General features: G+C 38.9%; 1 protein-coding gene across 2 annotated transcripts; it reads right to left on the bottom strand.

Moving 5' to 3' along the window:
- Positions 1-345: 345 nt before the first annotated feature.
- septin3 (septin 3) lies at positions 346-21,147 on the bottom strand. Of its 2 annotated transcripts, none has more exons than XM_022674671.2 (10): positions 20,637-21,147; positions 17,328-17,567; positions 16,547-16,675; positions 14,161-14,242; positions 13,842-13,979; positions 12,784-12,901; positions 11,708-11,803; positions 11,001-11,097; positions 5,104-5,155; positions 346-3,730 (listed from the first exon to the last, which is right to left on the bottom strand). In XM_022674671.2, the coding sequence occupies exons 1-10, from the start codon at positions 20,725-20,727 to the stop codon at positions 3,598-3,600; spliced, it is 1,176 nt and encodes a 391-aa protein (XP_022530392.2). In that variant the 5' UTR covers positions 20,728-21,147; the 3' UTR covers positions 346-3,597. The 2 variants fall into 2 exon arrangements, with proteins under 2 accessions (XP_022530392.2, XP_007253198.3); XM_007253136.4 differs by lacking the exon at positions 20,637-21,147 and adding an exon at positions 18,958-19,190.
- Between the last annotated feature and the right edge of the window lie 585 nt (positions 21,148-21,732).

The following is a 21,732-nucleotide window of genomic DNA, read 5'->3' as shown; positions in this document are numbered from 1 at the left end:
TTTCCGTGGAAACACGCGTCCATAGTGTAATTACAGTGCATGTCAGTGGACAAATAGCTATTTTTAGCTATTTTATACAAAACTCAGAGATGTGCATCCGGACGGGACTAAAATTACTGGAGGACCACGGAGTTCAGGGAAAAACATTAGATAATTTACGTTGTAATTTTCTCAGAGGGCGCCTGAGAAAAACACGTACATGGTCGTTCCGGACGGGAATAAAATCACAGAGGACCCCCCAATAAAAGAGAAAATTACCCCAGAACCCACTGAGAAACTAATCCATCCTGATAGGGCTAAAGCCTCACTTTCTTCAGCTTAGAAAAATGCAAGAGACCCAGGGAAACCAATGGAAACACTTTATTAAATAAAAATGTAATAAATAACATAAAAACAATACTTTGCCATAATACTAAAATGTATTTAATATTCCACAAAAAAGCATTAATGAGGAAATAAATGCTATTAAATAAATAAGGAGGTATCTGTATGCAGAGTTAAGGGTTTAGAGACGTCACTGTGTGAATTGTGAATTGATATGAGATAAGAGATCAACAGCTAGTGATATTGTGCACCTTCAGCGCTGAAGTGCCTCGGGTATGTAAAGGAACTGAAAGTTTGTTCTGATCTGTGCTTTGTAATATCCAGTGGTTAACAACACCATTGTAAACGAAAACATTTCGCAACACCTTTGTACCAGCTATTTACATGCATACTGATAAAAACATTGGCACACATGAAGTAAAAAAAAAATAGATATGGAGATTGATTTAACAGAAAAATTATAAAGGCACATTCTCTTTCATTCATCTCATACACACACATATGAACACACACACACACACACATGGACAAAGGACCTAAAAAATTAAAAGAGAAATGCTTCTATACAAAATATTTTGGGGTAAATCTTCAAAAGTAAGTTTAAGTGTTTAGAGAAAAATCTACTCAGTGCTTAGTGTGCTACTCTAGTACAAGATAGAGTGAAATTCCTGAAATAGAGTCGAAAAAGAGAATAATGTCTGTTTTATCAAGGAAAATGTTCAAGAAGTGCAAGTTTAAAGAGTGAGGCATGTTCCTGCCCTACTGTTGATTTTAGTAATGGTCTATTAGGAAGTCACTGAGAACAGTTTACACCTGGACACTTCATGTGTGACTAGAATCTGGATTGTATCTTGATTAGGCTTTATTTACAAATAAAATTTTTTTTTACAAATTTGTTAGTGAAATGTGCCTCGGTTTATACTCTGAAAGGACTCTGAAAAGACTTTTAATAGACTTTAGTCTGACACCCTCTCACATCTTAAGACAAGTTACAGACTAGTCACAGGCTAAGATTTTTGCAAAAACCTGCTAATTAGTAATGACCCAACACCAGGAGGGTGAAGACTAGCACATGCCTCCTCCGACACATCAACCACCACCTGTTTTCCAACTGCTGCTGATGCAGCATTGCCAAATAGCAAGCACACTTGGAGGAAAGCGCAGCAACTCAGTTCTGATACATCAGCTCACAGACGCCTCGTGCTGATTGACATCACCCTTTGGAGTGATGAGGTGAAAGAGTGCCATCTACCCACCCAGAGAGACAGCAAGGCCAATTGTGCTCTCTCGGGGCTCCGGCAGCTGATGGCAAGCTACATAAACAGGAATTGAACTAGCGATCTTCCAATCATAGTGTCTGTTGGACCACTCAGAGCCCTTATTTTTGTACTATTACCCCTTACAAATTTGAAGAAAAAAAAAAAGTAAATGAATGTGGTTCAAATGTTATCAGAATAAAATCCTGATACAGACTAGGTGTAAACAGGGTCTTAAATCACACCCCTTGAAGTGGTTTAAGTGATGGAATTTGTATCTTTTACACAATTGTTTACACAGTTTGCTTTTATCCAGATATAACCCTGATATATAAATCTCAATCCACATGAAGTGACCAGGTGTAAACAGTGCTCTAAAATTCACATCAGTAGAACTCTGTTCAGGCTTGTAAACTCACACTTTGTTACTACCTGATTTTGTATGGCAGGTTAAGAATAGAGAATAAAGTCTAGGGTTATAAAAGCTGAAAAGAATATTAGACAAAGTGTTTGGACCCCTATATCTGTGCAATTGAATGGCAGTGTAGTTACTTATTCATATGGTGGTAACTGCATTAGGTAGGGGCCTACTTACTGTTGGCTGTTGTTAAGTGGTAAGCTGTGGCGGCTCTGTGCTTTTTTGTTTACGCTTGTTGCTGAAAGTATACCTGAACTGTCTGTTAAACTGTCTAATGTCTGCTGTTTTTATTGTAGTGTTGTAGTTAATCCTCTGTTTGGATAGTTTGTAATTTCGTTACACTGTAATAATAATGATGGGGATGGTCAAAGCCAGATCTGCACCAAGAGCTCTTAGAGCTTCCAGTACGGCTCGGCTTGAACCTCCATCACTCAAAACACACAGAAAACAGACATCCAGACTCTTCTCTGTGCTGGCACCAAGGTGGTGGAATGAACTTCCACTGGATGTCAGAACAGCAGAGTCACTCGCGGTCTTCAAACGTCGACTGAAGACACATCTTTTTTAAAGAGTTCCTAAACTAAAAAAAAAAAAAAAAAAATACAAAAAAAGGTTCCTAGGGTTCTAAACATGATTAAGTTCTATGTATCTCTTGATCCTAGTCTACAAACTAGCTTTGGATATCTTAAGTAACTTTGAAGCACTGTTGTAAGTCGCTCTGGATAAGGGCGTCTGCTAAATACCGAAAATGTAAATGTAAAATGTAAATGTAATAAATTCCTCTTGACTTGACATTATCGATGGCAAAATGACTGTTTAAAAAAATATTTTGGCATTGAAACAGATTTAAAAAAATATTTAGACTGGCCTATCAGTTTGAATATTCCAAACTTATATATGACGACCTGCTTATTGATTATTGTAGTCTGTATGTGCTGCAATGTTTAGTGTTATTACTGGGCTACTGCTAGGCCTGTCAAATGATCTCTTTTGGTGTGGAAGATATGTTTTCCCAAAAATGTTTTTACATGATATACATGATATTATTGTCAATTTAATAGCATTTAAGCCACTGTTATAATGATAAGATTATATCATAAAAATGTACTTACGACCTTACGTTTAATTTCTAAGCATTAATTGCAAGGCTCTCCTTGTTAAAAAAACATAATAGACATAATAGTGTGATAGCGGTCATGTTCGTATATTGTATAATAAGAGATTAAATGAATTATGGTGACAGGCCTGACTCCTGCGCTAAAATGTTTGTATTTTATGCAGCGTAAATCTTTGTACAAAGACCATCTAGGTAGATTTTAGTAATTTGTTCATCAATTTTCACACATGGCTGCATCCCTCAAATTTACTTCAGAGTTAGTTCAGGTAGATCTGTCTGCCTCCTCTTAGGTTGAAAACAGTGTGCTGTTGTGAAGCCAATGAGTGTTACAAAGGAAACTTTCTGTGAGGAGAAGCAAAGACAAATTGGAGGTTCAAAAACAAAAAAGCGTTAAGACAAGAACTCCACAGCAACGAGATCCTCAGAGCATGCGCTGACGTATTTATCCACTGAAGATTAGACCCTATCAGCATTGCCTACTCTCACAGGTTGCTCTCCTGTGTGTCGCTGCTGGAGGAGATGGGGTGGAGTCCTCCGTTGTCGTTGAGCCTTTTGGCTCGGTACGTCTCATAGTGGATGTTATGGGTGACCTCCTTTAGGTCCTGAAGGTGAGACCTAACGAAGAGAGTAGCAGAGTCTAGAGTCAGTAATGAGTTCAGAGATCAGAAATGTCTACCAGCATACTGTTGGCAGGTTGGAAGACATTATGGTACCATTTTTAAAATAAGACTACCCTTATAAATGGATACAGCACATAAATAGTGAAAGAGTAAAAGTGACCAGTCAATTGCCAGACTTTTCTATCAGTCAGTATTAAATCTGTCATTTTAATATATTTGTTTAATAATTTTAATCATTTATTAAGTAATAATAATATGGTTATATTAACATATTAAATGCATAAATTAGCATATTTAGCAGGCCGACGTATTCATGACAGTAACATGTATTATTATACCGTATTTTTCGCACTATAAGGCGCACCAGATTATAAAGCGCAATATCAATTAATGTCTATTTTCTGTTCTATTTTCATACATAAAGCACACTGGATTATAAGGCGCATTTTTTGCTACACTAGTAACTAGTAGTAGGAAAATTCCTTCTGAATTCAAACCCAGTGGCGAGACCTGTAAAGCTAAGCTAAGTTAAATGAACAAAACTGTAATTCTTAACAAACTATTAGCCAATAGTTCGTCCCACGTAGCTTATTTTAACACGGTAAACATGCAGGCTACAGTCTGATATACTCGCCTCTGAGGAGCAAAGGAGCTAGCGCTGTGGTTAGCGGCTAATGCTAATGCTGCTCCAGCAGTGCTAGCCGGGGGTTAGCAGCAGGCTACTGGTCGATAATACTCACCTCTGGACGGCCCAAGAGCTAGTACTTCGCCTGGTTAGCAGCTAATGCTAATACTGTTGGGGAACTAAACTGAAACTCCTGTATAACTCTGTCTTTCTGTGGAGTGGCTTTACTGCTGCTTGCAACCTGACTGGTAAAATTCATACATAAGGTAGATCCAGAACAAGAACACCTCTTTTGGTTGAACCCATCTCTGGTACTTTGGTCCCGTGGATCATGAAAGGCAAATGGCTGGTCACTGTTCCCCTTTCTATTTTTTTATGTGTAACTGCTTATTAATGTTTTTAGGTGTTTACAACCTAGATAATAACCATTAATAAACTATTAATAACCCCTATAAACTGAGTCAACATCCATTTTTGAATTATAGTGGTTGATTTTGTGTTGAAACCCCGACCACTAGATAGCAGTGTTGTACTCTTCAACCATTAAAGCCATTACACTTCAAATATGACAAAAAATATTAAAAATAAGATAAACAATGTAAAATTTACACATATTTTTCACGTCACACTATGCACACAATGCAACTTGAGGACAAAGTCAGGATGATACGTATGACTTGTCACCTGCCAATCTGAACGCAGGGTTTGATTTGGTGCCAAATGACTTGTTCTGTAGATTTTACCTGATCAGGAAATCCCGTAGTAGTGAGAATTCGCAGTGATTCGGGTTCTCCACTGTTGAGGACAGAAAGCACAGGAAACAAACTGTTAATTATCTGATTCTGATGACGCTGTAAAGGCAAGGCGCCTTTAAAAAATGCATCAGTGTTCAAACAGCCGTGGGTCTGGCATCTGTAGTGATAATTGTCAAGCATTAGTAACATGTAGGAAGGGGAAGGATGATGACAGGCATCAAAGATGGCCTCAAAATGTCTCACAGCAGTGAAATGTCAAAGAGTAGCGGTAAATAGGTATCTTTGTCTCTCACCCTCTCTCTCTCTCTCTCTCTCTCTTTGTCTCCTACACACACACACACACAGTCTGTCTCACTCTGCCTCCCTGCAGGCAAAGAAACTCAGTGGAGCGGAAACCTCCCGTCTCTCTGTCATCTGTCTGTAGCATGACTGAGTATAACACACACACTGTTGTCTTCAGCCAGGAGCCACCACAGTACAAACCGTCACAACACACACACACACACACTAACATCTTTCCTCCCACAGTGTTTTACACCAGGGGTGTCAAACTCAATTACATAAAGGGCCATACTGAAAAAAACACACAGTGACAGTCAGTCACCCCAAGTAGTGATACGTGGGACACTAACTAAGGGTGTTTTCCCAAATGAAAGTCCAGAACATACCAGAGTTCGCACCAAAGTGCATTTCTTTGTTACATTGGATTCTGTACATTTGGTCCAGTTAATTTTAGACTCACACTGCAGTTTAGTGAGTAAAGAACTTTACTACATCCTGTCATCTTCAGCTACATTGACTGCGTCTCTCTATACTTTATATTATTTAGCTTTGCCAGGTGTTGTGGTGAAATTAAGCTCCCTGTCAGGATCCTTTTCCCTCCTGTTGCATACACGTCCTTTGGTCTGGACCGTGCTAGTTTGGTTTAGACCCCAATCTAAGGGCGTTTTCACACCTGTAGTTCGTTTCTCTGGTCCGAATCAGTTAATGAGTTCGTTTACTTGGAGCGTTTTCTCGCTCTGTTCGGTCTGGTTTCACATAGGCATATACGAATAAAGTAAATACAGCGAGAAGATTTTGTGTTCCAGCGCAAATATCTGTGCTTTAACACTCAACGCTGAAACGCTGCACTTTCAAACACAGTGTTTCTGCATGCAGCGCAGATTTATACATAATAAACAGAGTCACGCGGCTGTGAGCAGTGAATGCAGCGCAGACGGCGCGTGCATGGACACGGTGTTTGTTCACAGCTGTGGTAATTAGCGTTATCTGGCTAATATATCAGTTTAAACTGTGCTTGCTTTATCAGCAGTTTAGCTCAAATAAATGGCTTATATTTAATAACTGGATCCGATCGAGACCGGATCACGTTCTCATCACAAGCGAACCGCTCCAGAGTTCGTTTGGTACCTCCTCTAGCTGGTCTCGGTCCGGTTCTTTTGATCCGCACCCGAGTGCGATTACTGTTTTCACACCTGCTCAATCGAACCGCACTAAAGTTACAAACGGACCAGAGTTTGTTTTAACCGGACCAAATAGTGCTGGTGTGAAAACTCCCTAAAACACCTTAAAGTCCAGACCAAACAGGACACATGTGAAAGCTAATAGCTACCATAACAGCTCAGGGATATGTGCAGGACATCCTCTGGCCACATGTGTTGCTTCTAATGGCAGGGCTTCCAAATGGATAATGGATAATGCTCACCCACACACTGCAAAGGGGTCCCAAAGGAAAGTCTCCAGCAGATTACACAATTATAACCAATCAAGCGTTTATGGGAACAACTGAATGATAATAAAACTGACGCCACTGTTTTTGGCCATGCACTTGCATGATTTTGCACTTCTGTGACAGATCTGTGGACAGTGCAAGTTTTTATCAGCTCAGAAAAATTAAAAAAATCTCAAAACCATGTTACCTGTTAAGGAACTGTAAATTGTTTTACATGCTTTTATCACATCATGTTTGGACTATTGCAACTCTCTTTATCTAGGTATCAACCAATCAGCTTTGTCACATTTGCAGCTGGTCCACAATGCAGCTGCTTGAATCTTAACTGGGACAAAGAAGAGGGAGTCCATCTCTCCTGTACTGTCCTGTCAAATTCAGAGTAGAGTTTAAGGTCTTATTAATTGTTTTTAAAGCCTTAAATTGCATGTCTCCATCACACACCTCTGACCTTCTGCGTCCTTATTTAACCCAAAGAGTCCTAAGATCCTTAAATCACCTGCTCATGGAGACGCCACATTCTAAACTGAAGTCAAAGGGTGACAGAGCTTTATCCATTGCAGCACTCAAACTGTGGAAAAGTCTGCCTGTTTTTATTAGGGCATCATCCACAATTACGATTTTTAAGTCTAATCTAAAAAAAAAAAAAACCTTGTATTCTCAGGCCTTTCAATGTTTTTTGTAAGTTTTAATGACTGTCCGGGGTTTATCTGAATCTTGTTTGTTGTTTAGTCTTATACATTTTATTGTTTGAACCTCTGTATTGTACAGCTCTTTGGTTGGTCCTTGTGGTTTTTAAATGTGCTTTAGAAATAAATTTGAATTGACTTGACTCTACAGTTCAGAAACCAGCTTCGGAAACATACTCTATGAGTGTGCTCTATGAGGTTCTATAGGCCCAGCTGAAACATCTGTGGGCAAATGTGCTGCAGGATGCCATATGGAACCTGTAATATAAACCTGTAGTATAAATTATTATAGTTACTGAGTTACTAACTGAGTTACTCCACTATAAAAGTAACTAGTTACCAGTAAAAGTAGCTTACTTTCGTGTTACTCGCCCCCCATAACCCCGCCCCCCACCCCCTGGCCCCGGCCTTCTCAGAGTGTGTTTTATAGGCCAGATGAATAGAGTGCAAGACAGCAAAGTAGAGCTGGGCGATATGGAAAAAAATCTTATCACGATATAGTTTTCCATATCAGTCGATATCGATATGTATCACGATATAAATCAAATCACGTAAAAGACGGATTAAAAACAAATTAATCCACAGCAAAAATTTTCCACGGCAGAAAAAAAAACTTGGGCTATTAGCTCAATATTAAATATTTCGTTTGTTTAGAAATTATTTTATATTCTTAAACCATGTTAAATTATATTAGATTAGTAGGGCAGGCCCGAATAGCGTTTTTTGAGCTCAGAATATTCGGCACTGATTGGCAGCGAATATTCGTTTTTAAAAAGACGGATTAAAAACTGATTAAAGTAAAACAAAAAATGCAACTCACGGCCCCTTTAATTCACCAAAAACTTTTCCAGGACCCGGCCTGAAAAAAATATATTTCCCACCTTTTCCTCAGCTGGGTCGGGCTCAAGAAAATGATATGTGATGGGCTGTTTTTTTTTGTTTGTTTCAAGGATTCAAGGAGATTTTATTGTCATTCGCATCTTATGTGGTACATGAGGTGGAACGAAATTGTGATCTCACGATCCAGTTTACAGTTTGTTTAAGCACTTAGGCTTTTGTACTGCTGCAGTGCAATATTTCGATTTAATATTTTGAAATTCGTTAGATTTTATTTCTTTTAGCATTTTGAACTTAGATAATTTGTTTTTTTTTTCCAATTTCACATTTATTTTTTCTGTTCGTTATGTTCTATCGGTTATTTACTTTGCGTTTTTTTGTAGTATTATTTTATTTTTTTTACTGCCTGCTGTTCAATATTTCGAATTTATATTATGAAATTCGTTAGATTATATTTCTTATTGCATTTTGAGCTCACTTTAGTTGGTTATTTTCCGAATTCATATCTATTTTTCTGTTATTATTAAATAGTTTATTAGCTTAGCTTGTCATTTTTTACATTACATTACATTACATTTGGCAGACGCTTTTGTCCAAAGCGACTTACAATAGTCAAGTACAATGTAAAATAAGTTTAAAGGTAAAACATCATTGGATAGGGATAAAAGGAGGTAAAAGGGGAATAAATTTTCACTGATTTTTAATGAATGTTGATTTATTAATTTAAAAGCTGTACCTAAGTATTTTAAGCCAGACAGACACTGTGTGATTTTTATTGAGTTCATCTGCACTTTTAAATGGTTTGTCCTGTAGGAAATACACGCGATTTATATGCTGACACTGTTGTCTGACTGAGGAGCTGCTTTCCGTCAAATGCAGCCTGTAGGCAGGAAAAAATCCAGCCAGAACCGACCATATCATGAGCCAGTTTTAAAGCCACTAATTTAGTAGAGCATTAAACTACAAATCTGAGATGTAGCTGCTGTACTTCTTAATCTCTGCCCCCAAAACGGTGCATTAACTTGCTTGACAGACGCGTCAAATGCCCCGAGAGCACGCGCGGCGCGCAGCGCACCGATTAATTCATGCGTTGAGCTTTAAACGCGCAGCTGAGCTGTAATTGGGGAAATATCACAAAAATCACAGTGTGATTTGTTACATTAAAAAACAGACCATTTTCTTTCACCTATAACCTGACAGGGCCCAAGGAAAGCGGTGTTCTGGACCAGCCCGAGTTCATGCAGCGCCTGAGTCAGGCTGGCGTTCAAGCTCGGGTTCGGGTTTGCGTTCAGGCAGATAATCTAAATGATAAATGATTTTGTGTTTTTGCACTTGGGCCATAAGCTCAATATTAAAAAGTTCGTTTGTTTAGAAATTATTTTATATTCTTAAACCATGTTAAATTATATTAGATTAGAGGAAAGTAATTTAGACATCATTCTTAAGGTGTTTTTGTCCTGTTACCGCTCCGCAAAAAAACTCTTCTTTTAATCCCGCGCCCGCCACATACACATTTTTGCCGCACCTGCCCCGCGGTCCTAATATAAATTGAATTAATTACATTTAGTGCTTAAAATTTACTTAAAATGTATTTAAAACGCGCTGAACAGTCCGGCCGTTTATTCCCACAGTCCAAACACTATCGTTGTTTGCGTGTGTTGGTCAATACTCCACTTTTCTTTAGGGTTTTTTGTTGCATGCATGAGAATAACTGCGTGATATTACAATTTTCTTAACTATTTATTAATTTGCTCCAGCGTCCTCTGGATTGGTTACACGTTTTGTGTTTTCGTTGGTCAGCTGACTTGGATCAGATCCAGCCCCAGTGGTACTTGGCTGAGCATGCAGTTCAGCGTGATCACGTGCTGCGCCCGTTTGCGGCGCTACTTAGACGGGAAATGGAAATGAATGTTTATCGAATTCTATTGCACAGGCTTATCATCGTCATCGAGGGAAAAATTATCGCGAAACAAATCGATATCGTTATATCGCCCAGCACTACAGCAAAGACAACAATTATTGCTTATGCGGTTATCTCATCCTTCCCTTCCTTGTGACTCACACACACAATGCACACACACGCACACACACATGCGCCTTTGTATGTATGCACGAAGTAAACAAAAAAAATTAATTGAGCGGCTAAAGTAACGTGCAGTAACGGGGTGTCGGAAATGGTAACGGTGTTATAGTGACAGTAAGAGTAATTTGTTAGATTACTTATGAACAGCGTTAGTAACGCCATTTATTTCAATGCCGTTACTCTTATCGCTGTATGCGCCCAACATGGTACTACCAGATTACTACAGCAGCGTACGTTACTTTCTAAAATCATGAAAAATCTTCCAAACACCCATTTAAAACATTGTCCCTTTTAAAGATGTGCAGAACCAAACAAAGACTAATCAATTTAAAATTATTCAGTGCAGAAATCTGACACAAATTCATAAGGCCCCTATGAAATGTTATATAACTGCCTTTCTGGGTCAGAACAAGGATCTGCTCTACTGAGACGCAGTTCTCCTCTAGCTGAACATGACATGATCTAACCAGAGAATGAGAATGACACAGCAAACACAAAGACATACACACACACACACACGTGTATATATATATATATTTATACACACCTTCTACTATACCCCAGGCGGTCTTCCTCCCCAGAACTCGTTTGCCGTTGACTTGGTACTCTTTGTCACTTCCCACTACTGCAAAGGGCATGGTCTCCTGCACACACACACACATAGACACGATTTAATGAGGCATGCTATGCTAACATATGAGCTTGCAAATCAGAGAAGACAGTTATGTGTCACAGACAGACAAAAAGGAAGCACAATGCAAAGAAAAGGAAGGGCAGACTGGGAGCAACTAAGGATGGAAGCAAAAAGGAAGAGAGTGATAAAGAAACACTGTATACTACTGAGTAGACCTGGGCAATATGTATGTATGTATGTAAAATATTATATGCCAACATTTAGAGACATTTTCCAGACATTTACCCACTTTTTTGTGATAAACATGATCAGAGATGGCAGATTCTTCAAAACAGCTATTTAATACTTAAAATACTTAACATTTCTGCACTTAAACAGGACTAATGATGCCCTTTCTAATTAAATGGGCAGATGGACAGTGATCTTTAAACACTAACAATGTCCATAATGTGCTTATTGTGTCAAAATAATAAAATCTACCACAATATTCTAAAATACTGTCATATTGCCCAGCTCTGCTACTGATTAAAACAGTACTCTATCGTAATCTAACTGTTTCGTTTCTATGTGAGACAAAAAGAGAAGGAACACTCATCAGGAATAGAACAGGAAGATTTTACCCTGATCTTATCATTGTCACTCTTGTCTTCCATGTCCTCGTCAAACTCCTTTTGTGGATAAAACTCAGCCCCACACACTTCCAGCTCCTTCCTCACCTGGACATGAAAGGAAAATAACAGAATTACTAAAAGAGCCCTTGAAATGATTTTAAAAACAGGTTAATACACATTAGATATACAATGATATAACAAAAAGTAACAAAAATCTACATAATTAAAGAAGATAGAAGATGCTATAATATACATAATCAGCTTTCCTAATCCCATAAATATTTATTCTGAGGCAAAATAACAGGGTGGTAAAAAAAATGCTGAGCACTTTTTTTCAATATAAATGGACCAATCAGTGTTTTGGGGTTGAGACCATACGCTAATCGTCTTTTAGCTCATCACAGATATCGATGGCGAGGTCAGAAATAACATTAATCTTAAGAGCTATATATATTGATCTAGCATCAAAAACTTCTTTAGCACTCTTAAGGACTGTTGCTGCTATAGGTGGTTAAATGTGGTCAGCACCAGTTTCTGTTTTGTGTGGTTAGTGGTGTTTGCTAGCTTTGTTCTTTGTTCTGATACTCACTGCACTGGGCTAAATGATACACTCTCAAGAGTTAGTGCTATTAAAAATCTTATTTTGCCTACTGTATTTGTCACACTATAAGACACACTCGATTATAAGGTGCATTATTAATAAACGTCTATTTTCTGGCCTAATTTAATACATGAGATGCACTGGATTATAAGGCACATTATTAATAAAGGTCTATTTTCTGGTCTAATTTCATACAAAGGACGCACTGGATTGTAAGGTGCATTATGTGACACTAGAAGTGCTGGATGTTAATCAACACAGATTGCTATTTACCAATGCTATTTACCTTTATAGCACATTATTTTACAAAATTGGCTTTCTAAAGAACCACAATATTTCTGCAGGGTCCCAAAAGTGGCTAATCAGTGGATTGCACAAATAACCCTTCTTAGCACCTTTATATCTAAAAGTGCATCTTCGCATCTATGCAGCTGTCCACCCAGCCAGTCATCTGACTGTCTGAATCACTCTTTCTCTGTCTCACCCTCTGTTTAAACTCAGTCTTCTCCTCAGGAGTGAGCGTATCCGCCTTAGCGATGACGGGGATGATGTTGACTGCTCGTCCCAAGTGCTTCATGAACTCAATATCCAGCTGCCGCAGCCTGAGACAGATACAGGGAGAGGGAGAGTGGATCAGACAGGCAGGCGGAGAGGTGGGGACGGGTCCAGAGAGAGCCGAGACAGAAAAAGAGAGAGAATGAGTGAGATCAACACCCAGGATTAATAGATTGAAGTGGTGGAGAGCTTACTGCAGGGCTGTGATAAGTCTGAGATTTGGGTAAGCCTGGTTTGTTCACTGCAGCTCAGTCAATCATTCAGACACACGGGATTAACTAGTCATTGGAAAAGTGACCAAACACTTTTTTTTACATTTACTTCTGCTCTGCAAGAACCAATGAGAACGTACAGTATATGGATACCATTAGGCAATAGTATTGGGACACTAGTTATTTTCATTTATTGTTTATTTACAAATAAAGAGTACGAAAAAGTATATCCCCTATCACAAGTGGTGCCACAAGTCAGCCACCACCTCTTTTTTAAACTGCTGCTGATGTAGCATTGCTGAGTAGCATCACAGCGGCTCACAGGTGCCTCGTGCTGATCGACATCACCCTTGGAGTGATGAGGGGAAAGAGCGCCATCAACCCACCCAGAGAGAGCAAGGCCGATTGTGATCTCTCAGGGCTCCGGCAGCTCATGGCAAGCTGCATGACCTGGATTCAAAGCAGCGATCTCCAGAAGTTTATCCTGCTTTTATTGGGGTAACTGTCTCACATATCCAAGGGGAAAGGCTTTTTTTTACCAGATTTTGGAGTAGCACCGCTGTGAGGATTTGATTGCATTCAACAATGACCACCACCCCACCTCATGCTAATCTCACCATATCATCCTAAACGTACTGGAAAAAGCACCATCATTCGAGAGAACACAGTTGTTCCACTGCTTCACAGCTTATTATACCTCTATATCCCACACCTGGCATTCGGAATGGTGCTGGTGATGTTCAGTAGGTTGTGTCTGTTAGATGTTGGTACTCACGAGTGTCCGGTTGGAGATATGAAGTAGAGGCAGCAGTGCACCCGTGTGTCCGGGATGCGTTTCTTTCGGGCAATGTTCACCTCCTCCTTCAGAAACTTCTCATACTGCTCGTTGATATACTTCGAGATGGGCTCCCAGCTTAAACACCAGAGATTAGCTTTCAGTTACGGAGTTATGGATCATTTTTGAATAGATTTAATAAATTGTCAAAAAATTGTTTATTAGTCTAAGATAATCGAAGGATCGTTACTCTCCCACATTTTTTAACTAAAATGTAGGCATAGACACAAATACTTTAAAGTTAAACCCATAAACTCACCAGTTTTCATTGTTGATCTGATCTCCAAATCCTGGAGTATCAATCACTGTCAGTTTCATCTTCACACCACCTTCTTCAATCACTAGAATATAAGAAAATGCTCACAGTCAATCTATCTTTATAAAACATAACAGAACTAAGACAGAAATTGACAATAAAACAGTGAGATAATAGTAACAAGCTTGTGGCGCATGTATAACATGGAAACAAAAAACATATATTTAAAGAAGAGTTTAATTTAAAGAGGTTTAGGTAGGTTTAGATAGATTTGTACTTTTGCTAGAATATTTCACGTCTACTTGAGAGATATTTTCATTAATGTAAAAGATTCACATGTAGTTAAATTAGAAAAAGCTAAATTATTGTTGCAAATTGCAAAAATACGAAAGCTAGCGCCTAGCAACATCACTGCAACCGCCTGGGACACATCAACAACCATCTAGGAACCAGCAAGTGAAGAAAAAAAAAATACAGTATGAGAGACAGGTAACCCACACTTCAAGCCCCCCCCACCCCCCCACTGCATCAGGAAAAAGCTGTGCCAAAACACAGACAAAAAAAAAAGATTATTTCAAAATAGAAGACCCAAATAAAACAAAAAACAGACTGGGTAAACATAAAATGACTAATACAAAAGAACAAACATATCATCTCAAAATAAAACAAAACAAAAAAAAACCTATAAAAATAATACAATGCATAAATGAATACTAAAATTACTTTCAAGCTACTCTGAAAAATGATCCAATCCATGACTCAAAACTATTTAATACACTGAAATCAGTGGTAATGAAGGAACAAAAATACCCAATGTATAAAAAAGAAACAGTTAAGAGTGTTGAGTAAAACTGACCAAACACGAAGCTCAAGAAACCACAGATCTACTGACAGGTTATATAATATTGCTAAGATATTTTAAGCTGAACAAAATGCAGCAACAATGTCAACACAAAAAGCTTTTCATTGACTTTTTTAAGCCCAACTTGAAAGATTCACACAGCTGACTATGGTTCGGAAAAGAAGACACATAAAAATCCCTCAGGAATACAAAGAAAGGTTTTTGCTATATGTAAAGAATGTGAAGCCCAAGCACAGTCCTCTCCTCCAGACCCAGGCCAGTGATATACAGTAGTTCTATCACTGCCTACACATGCAACAAATATGACACATATCTCCTACACAGCAAGATTCTGCAGATTTACAGTCTGCTCTGAATGCCACAGGCTGCTGTTTGCCAGCTGTGCACACTGTGCACAAACGCTGGCACCTAAAGGGCATTCAGCATTAGGCCTCTGTCACTGTCCGAGGCCAAACACATGCCACACTGAGCAGAGAGGCCTGTCTACCGCGTTCTTGCAGACAAAAACGCCCTTGTGTCTGTGATGAGACAACGAGGACATTAGGACCTTACTGTAAATCAGAGAAGCGTATTTAAATAGGGTTGTGATCTCTGTGTGAAGTTAATCGCATTAGTGGATGGACAAAAGTATTACATCACGTTTAGCGGACGCTTTTATCCAAAGCGACTTACAAATAATGATGTACATTTGGCAATGGAGGACATAGAAGTTCAAGGCAAAAACATTTTTAACAGGGCCTAAAGGAATCCAAAGTGAATAGTGGTACAGAGCAGGAAATTACGTTAGAAGTAGTTAGTTTGTTAGAGGTGTTAGGAGAGTAGGTGCTCTTTGAAGAGCTCTGTCTTCAGGAGTTTATTAAAGGTAGTGGAAGGTAGTTTGTTCCGCTATTGGGTAACTACGTAGGAGAACAGTCTGGATTGCTTTGTGCGAATGTTTGGTAAAGCTAGGCGACGTACGTTCACTGGACGAGTGCAGTGGCCAGGAGGTAACACAGACCTTAAGGAGCGAGTGCATGTAGGAGGTACCTGCTCATCACTTTACAGGCAATTGTAAGGGCTTTAAACATAATACGAGCAACAACCAGGAGCCAGTGGAGCTTAATGTGTAGTGGGATGACATGTGCCCGTTTTGGCTGGTTGAGGACCAGGTACGTTGCTGCATTCTGAACCATCTGCAGTAAACTTTCTACACAGGAAGGAAGGCCAGTTAGCATTGCATTGCAGTAGTGTGTGAGATGACCACTGCTTGGATCAAGAGTTGGGTGGCCTGTTGCGTTAGGAATGGTCTAATCTGTCTGATGTATTTGGACTCTTGATAATTTGTAGTTTTTTTGTTTTAAATACATACAGCTTTTGAATGGAGATTTCCAACAGAAACAAAAATTAGGACTAGATATAGTCAGTATAGTTAGCCTAATTTGCAAAATCTTGTTATTTGTATTATTTGCAATAAATAATGTTTAGTGGTTTTGCATGAGTAATCAATACATTTTCAATCCATACATAAATTCCTTTTTCTTTTCTTACCGTGAGACACAGATTTGATCTCCACAGTTCTGGGGATTTTCTCATCCCGGCTCCAGCCAGAGCTTCGCCTGCTCACCTGAGACTTAAACAGAGTGTTGACCAGAGTGGACTTCCCTAAGCCACTTTGACCTGTTGGTGAGAGACATAAGAATAAAATAGGAATGGGTAGATGGACCAATAGAGCTAGCTGGAGATACAGGCTAATGTCACTAGTTACACTAATTAGCATGGTTTCTCCTACTATTTACCATATTGTACAATAGGGGTGCTCCATATTTTATAGTAAACAGTAATAACATTAGAATTTTTGGGATTGCAAAACATCCAAATTGCATTAATACTGGTAATTAATATTGATAGCAATTCATTTTATTATGTTTATTCTTTAGTGTAAAGCATTAATGGTATTTTTTCATTGAATAAAAAAGTGTTTTGTCATGTCACCAAGAATAAATACCATAAAAAATGTGTGAGATTTTTTAGGGCCATATAGCCCACTCCTATTTTTATTAAAGAAAACAGAAAACTAGAAAGGAAGATAGCCAAACCACTACAGAGTGACCATTATAAAGCCTAAATCTGGTCTGTATCTTTGTCCTTTTATATCTTATAGTGTTATATTGTTATTTGTTGTATACTTAATGTTAGCTACATTAGGCTTGTATCTCCAGGAGAAACATTCAAAATTCATGCTATTAGCAAAATAGGTCTATTTGACTTTGCACCAAACTACTAACCCCCCCGTGACCCTCTGCAACACTATCTACAAGTGTTAACTTACCAACTACCATTATATTGAAATCAAAGCCTGTCTTCATGGTCTTCTTCCTCATTTGCTCAATGATGGTGTCTATTCCGACGTATCCTAGCAACGTGGAGCCTCCTCCCGATGACCCCTGGCTTCCAGTCCCTGACCCGTGGGAGGGCACGTGAGGGATGCTACTTGGCGGAACCACATGAGACGGCTTGGCAGGGACAGCGGGTTTGGGTCTCACTTCTGGGGGCACGATTTCTGACATGTCTGTTAAAGAAAAAAAGAAAGAAAAAGCGAAGGACTAAGAGAGAGAAAGATCAAGGTTTCAAGAAGATAGTTGGTCAGGTTTAGGTTCAGCAACAGTTTGTGCTGAAAGAATGAGGTCAGCTGACTACCTGAATATACTGAATTTAGACCAGGTTATTCTATCAATAATTTTTTTCTTCCCTGATGACACAAGCATATTCCAAGATGACAATGTCAGGATTCATGGGGCTGGAATTGTGAAAGAGTGGTTCATGGAGCATGGAATCATCATTTTCACACATGGATTGAGAGAGTTCACCACAGAATCCAGATCTTAACCTCATTGAGAATCTTTGGGATGTGCTGAAAGGAGAAGATTTTGTGCAGCAGTTAGACTCTACCATCATCAATGCTGGAAGATCTTGGTGAAAATTTAATGCAACACTGGGTTGAAATAAACCTTGTGTTTCGATTGCAGAAGCTTATCAATACGATGCCACAGCATTGGTTGGCATTACACAGCTAGCATTGTTTGGTCCTTTTCCAGCATGCAATAAACATGTCTTTTCTTATATGTATATTCTTTAGAAACCAACTATTATCGGCCAATACTGATACTATATTTCCGATGTCATCATACATCTCTATCAGACACTAACCATATCTTCCCAATTAAATACATTTGGCATGGGTAAATTAGATTATCCCGTTAACATCTTTTTAACATCTAGGGCAGGTAGCTATACCTGAGGGGAGGAGAACCTGCAGATCAGTTTTGGGAGCGCATTACCCTAAGGAACAAATCGCTCTTCTTTCTTTCTTTCTTTTTTTCCTTTTTTACAACACTGTGCATGACTGTGTTGACTTCTGATCCTTGTTCATACTCACAGCTTATTTTTTGCTAAAATTAAAAAAGGCATGCAGTCTAGCTAACCTAGGTTAGCTATTTAAATAGGATTAGGGGTTTGTTCACTCACTGCTAGCCCATCCCAGTGGACAGATGGCCTATATAAATATATATATTCTCACCATATGCCACCTAAATTAGCAGAAATTCACTCACTCTTCTATAGGCCATTGGATTAAATAGGATTATGTAAAGACAGATATTTAGATACTGTATACAGCATTAAGAGCACTAGTTATCTCAGCTAGCTAGCTATATATTTAGACTCCTGTGTTTGTCGTTAACCCAGTTAAACGGTTCACACAGAGCCAGTCACCTAGCAGAGTCCAATAGCATCCTCAGCACAGATATGGAGGGAGGTGAGAGAACAGACAGACAGACTGCACGGCTGAACCTCGCTGGCTGGCTGACTGGCTAATTACCCCCAGACCCCCATTGTGTGCCCCAGCCCCTCACTCCCACCCTCCTCGTGCTCGTGTTGATGAAAGCTAAAGGAGGACTTACCGGCTGGTTTTCCGTTAGTACCGTTAAACTAACGATTATCGGATATTTTCCCACGCACGCGCAGCAGCTCCTCAGCGGCCTCGAGCTCCTAATAATAACGGCCTAATAAAAACGAACCGAACAGAAGCAGCAAACGCCGTTTTCCTCTTCCACTCATCCACCCCTATTCTCTCTCTCTCTCTCTCTCTCCCTCCCTGCTCCTCTCCCCCCCTCCTTTCTCCGTTACTAGGAGACAACGGAGGAGACAGGAGGGGGGACGGTGAGATGCAGACCGCATGCGCACACCACACCACCTCTCTTCCACCACTATGTCTATATACAGCTCTGGAAAAAAATAAGAGACCACTTAAAAATGATGAGTTTATTTCTTTACCAAATTAAAAACCTCTGCAATATAATCAAGATGAAGATGGATGATCAACAAACATTTTTGCACTAAAAGTGGTATCAAGTTATCCAAAAGCAGTGTGTAAGACTGGTGGAGAAGAACATGTCAAGATGCATGAAAACTGTGATTAAAAAACAGGGTTATTGCACCAAATATTAATTTCTGAACTCCTAAAACTTTATTAATAGGAATTTTAGGTCTAAATGCTCTGCATCTTTTTAGTTATTTCAGCCATTTCTCCCTTTCTGCAAATAAATGCCCTAAATGACAATATTTGTATTTGGAATTAGGGAGCAATTTTGTCTGTAGTTTATAGAATAAAACAACAAGGGTTGTAAATTGTTAAATGCTCATGGTTTTATCAATTACTGAATGTGTAATTTATATTCATTGCAGTTCATTGTTTTTATTTTTTCAACATTGTAAATTAATACTGCAGTCATCCAGACTATGAAAGAACACATATGGAATCATGTAGTAACTTACAAGTGCTAGGCAAACATAAAGGCTATAATTATCTGAGGCTGCAAACTCTAATGAACTTATCCTGTGCAACAGAGGTAACTCATGTTTTTTTGTGTGTGTGTGGGGGGGGGGGGGGGCGGGGGGGGGGGTGGCCCTGATGAAAACCAGGTTTATCATAATGTTTCTGATTGTCTTTGTGACTGAACTTGAGGATACTTTCAAAGTTCATGATTTTTTCAGATTGACTGACCTTATTTTCTATTTTTTATTTATTTAGTTGAGTAGTTCTTGCCATAATATTAATTAGAACATTCATTAAATAGGGCTATTCACTGAATTCCAACTCTAATTCTTCACAATTTTACAACTGATACTCTCAAACACATTAAGAGGGCAAGTAATTCAAGTAATTAGCTCTTGATGAGTTTAGCACAGCTCAGGTGAATCTACCTCATAAAGCTGACTGAGAAAATCCAGCCAAGATGTGCAAAGTTGTCATCTAAGCAAAAGATGCTGCTTTGAAGAATCTAAAATATAAAACATATGCTGGTTTGTTTAACACTTTTTTGGTTTACTAAATAATTCCATATGGTTTTCTTGTTTTCTTAGATGTGTCCATACTTTGACTCGGTATATTGTAGTAATTGTTCATACTTAATAAAACATAAATTAAAGTTAAATAAAACAACAGTGTTGGTCATACTAGGCTCAAAATACATGCTAAAGTGTTAGCATAGCCCTTTTGTAGCCTACCATACACAACTTAGCAATATACAGCAACACAAGCCCATCATTGCTCAGGCTGTTCCAGCTACTGCCTACTCACATTGTGCAGCTCTGTTGTCCCGGGCCCTGCACTCAAGTGCACACTGTCTGCGTGTGTGCCACCTGCATAGTTGAATATTGCTCGGTTGCATTTCAGTGTACTGTACATGTTGGTGTACAATATGTCTGCCAGCGTCCAGTTAGCCCCCCAGCTTCCTAGCTGTCTTATCTTTCTGAGTGAAGACATGCATGTGTGCAGCATGATAAGACAGCCTGACTGACGCATATTACAGATGACACCAATCTGACACCCAGGGAGCGAATTAAAGGCCTACAATGGCAATTAGGGGGGTCAAGTGCTTCTTCGGGACGTAAAGGGAAAGCAGTCCAGCGCAGGCATCTTTTCTGACCCATCTCCTTGCTAATAGGGCCTGCTCCTGCCTACCGACCATCTTTCTCTTTCTGACCTGACTCTATTTACTTATTATAACTACATGTGAAACTCAGCATTATCACCACTCAGTACTGTATGATGACAACCTTTAAAAATATAAATATCTTAAATATAAAATACTTAATCCCTCTTAACTTTCAGCTATTTTTAGTACCAAAGTGTGCCTTCTTCTCTTGCTCTGGTTGACTCTGCGAATGTTATGTCATTGTAAAATATTGCATAGATACAGCAATGATCTATTCCACCTTAAAAGCTGAAGACATTACATTTAAAGTAACGTTACCTAAAAATGCATTTTCAGTCTAAGGCCTGAAGCATTTAAGGTGGAGTCCATTAGACTTTATCACACAATCACACTTGTTCCACCTTAAATGCTGTTGCTATAGTCACACAATCACACTAATTGAACTAATTGAAGTTCTGCAGGTATATGTATACATTCACACTAGTTCCACCTTAAATTCTGCAGGTATATTTATACATTTACACTTGTTCCACTTTAAATTTTGCAGGTATTTTTATCCATTTACACTTGTTCCACCTTAACTTCTGCAGGTATATTTGCACATTCACACTAGTTCTGCGATGTTCACACAATCACTCTAGTTCTACAATACTACCGCTACATGTACGCAATCACTAAGGGTCCACCTTAATTGCTGCCATATTCAATCACACTAGTTCCACCTTAAATGCTGCCTTT

Source organism: Astyanax mexicanus, chromosome 21 (assembly GCF_023375975.1).
Source record: "Astyanax mexicanus isolate ESR-SI-001 chromosome 21, AstMex3_surface, whole genome shotgun sequence".
NCBI classification, from domain to species: Eukaryota; Metazoa; Chordata; class Actinopteri; order Characiformes; family Acestrorhamphidae; genus Astyanax; species Astyanax mexicanus.
Note: the sequence above shows the minus strand (reverse complement) of the source record. Positions and strands in the feature narration are given on the sequence as shown.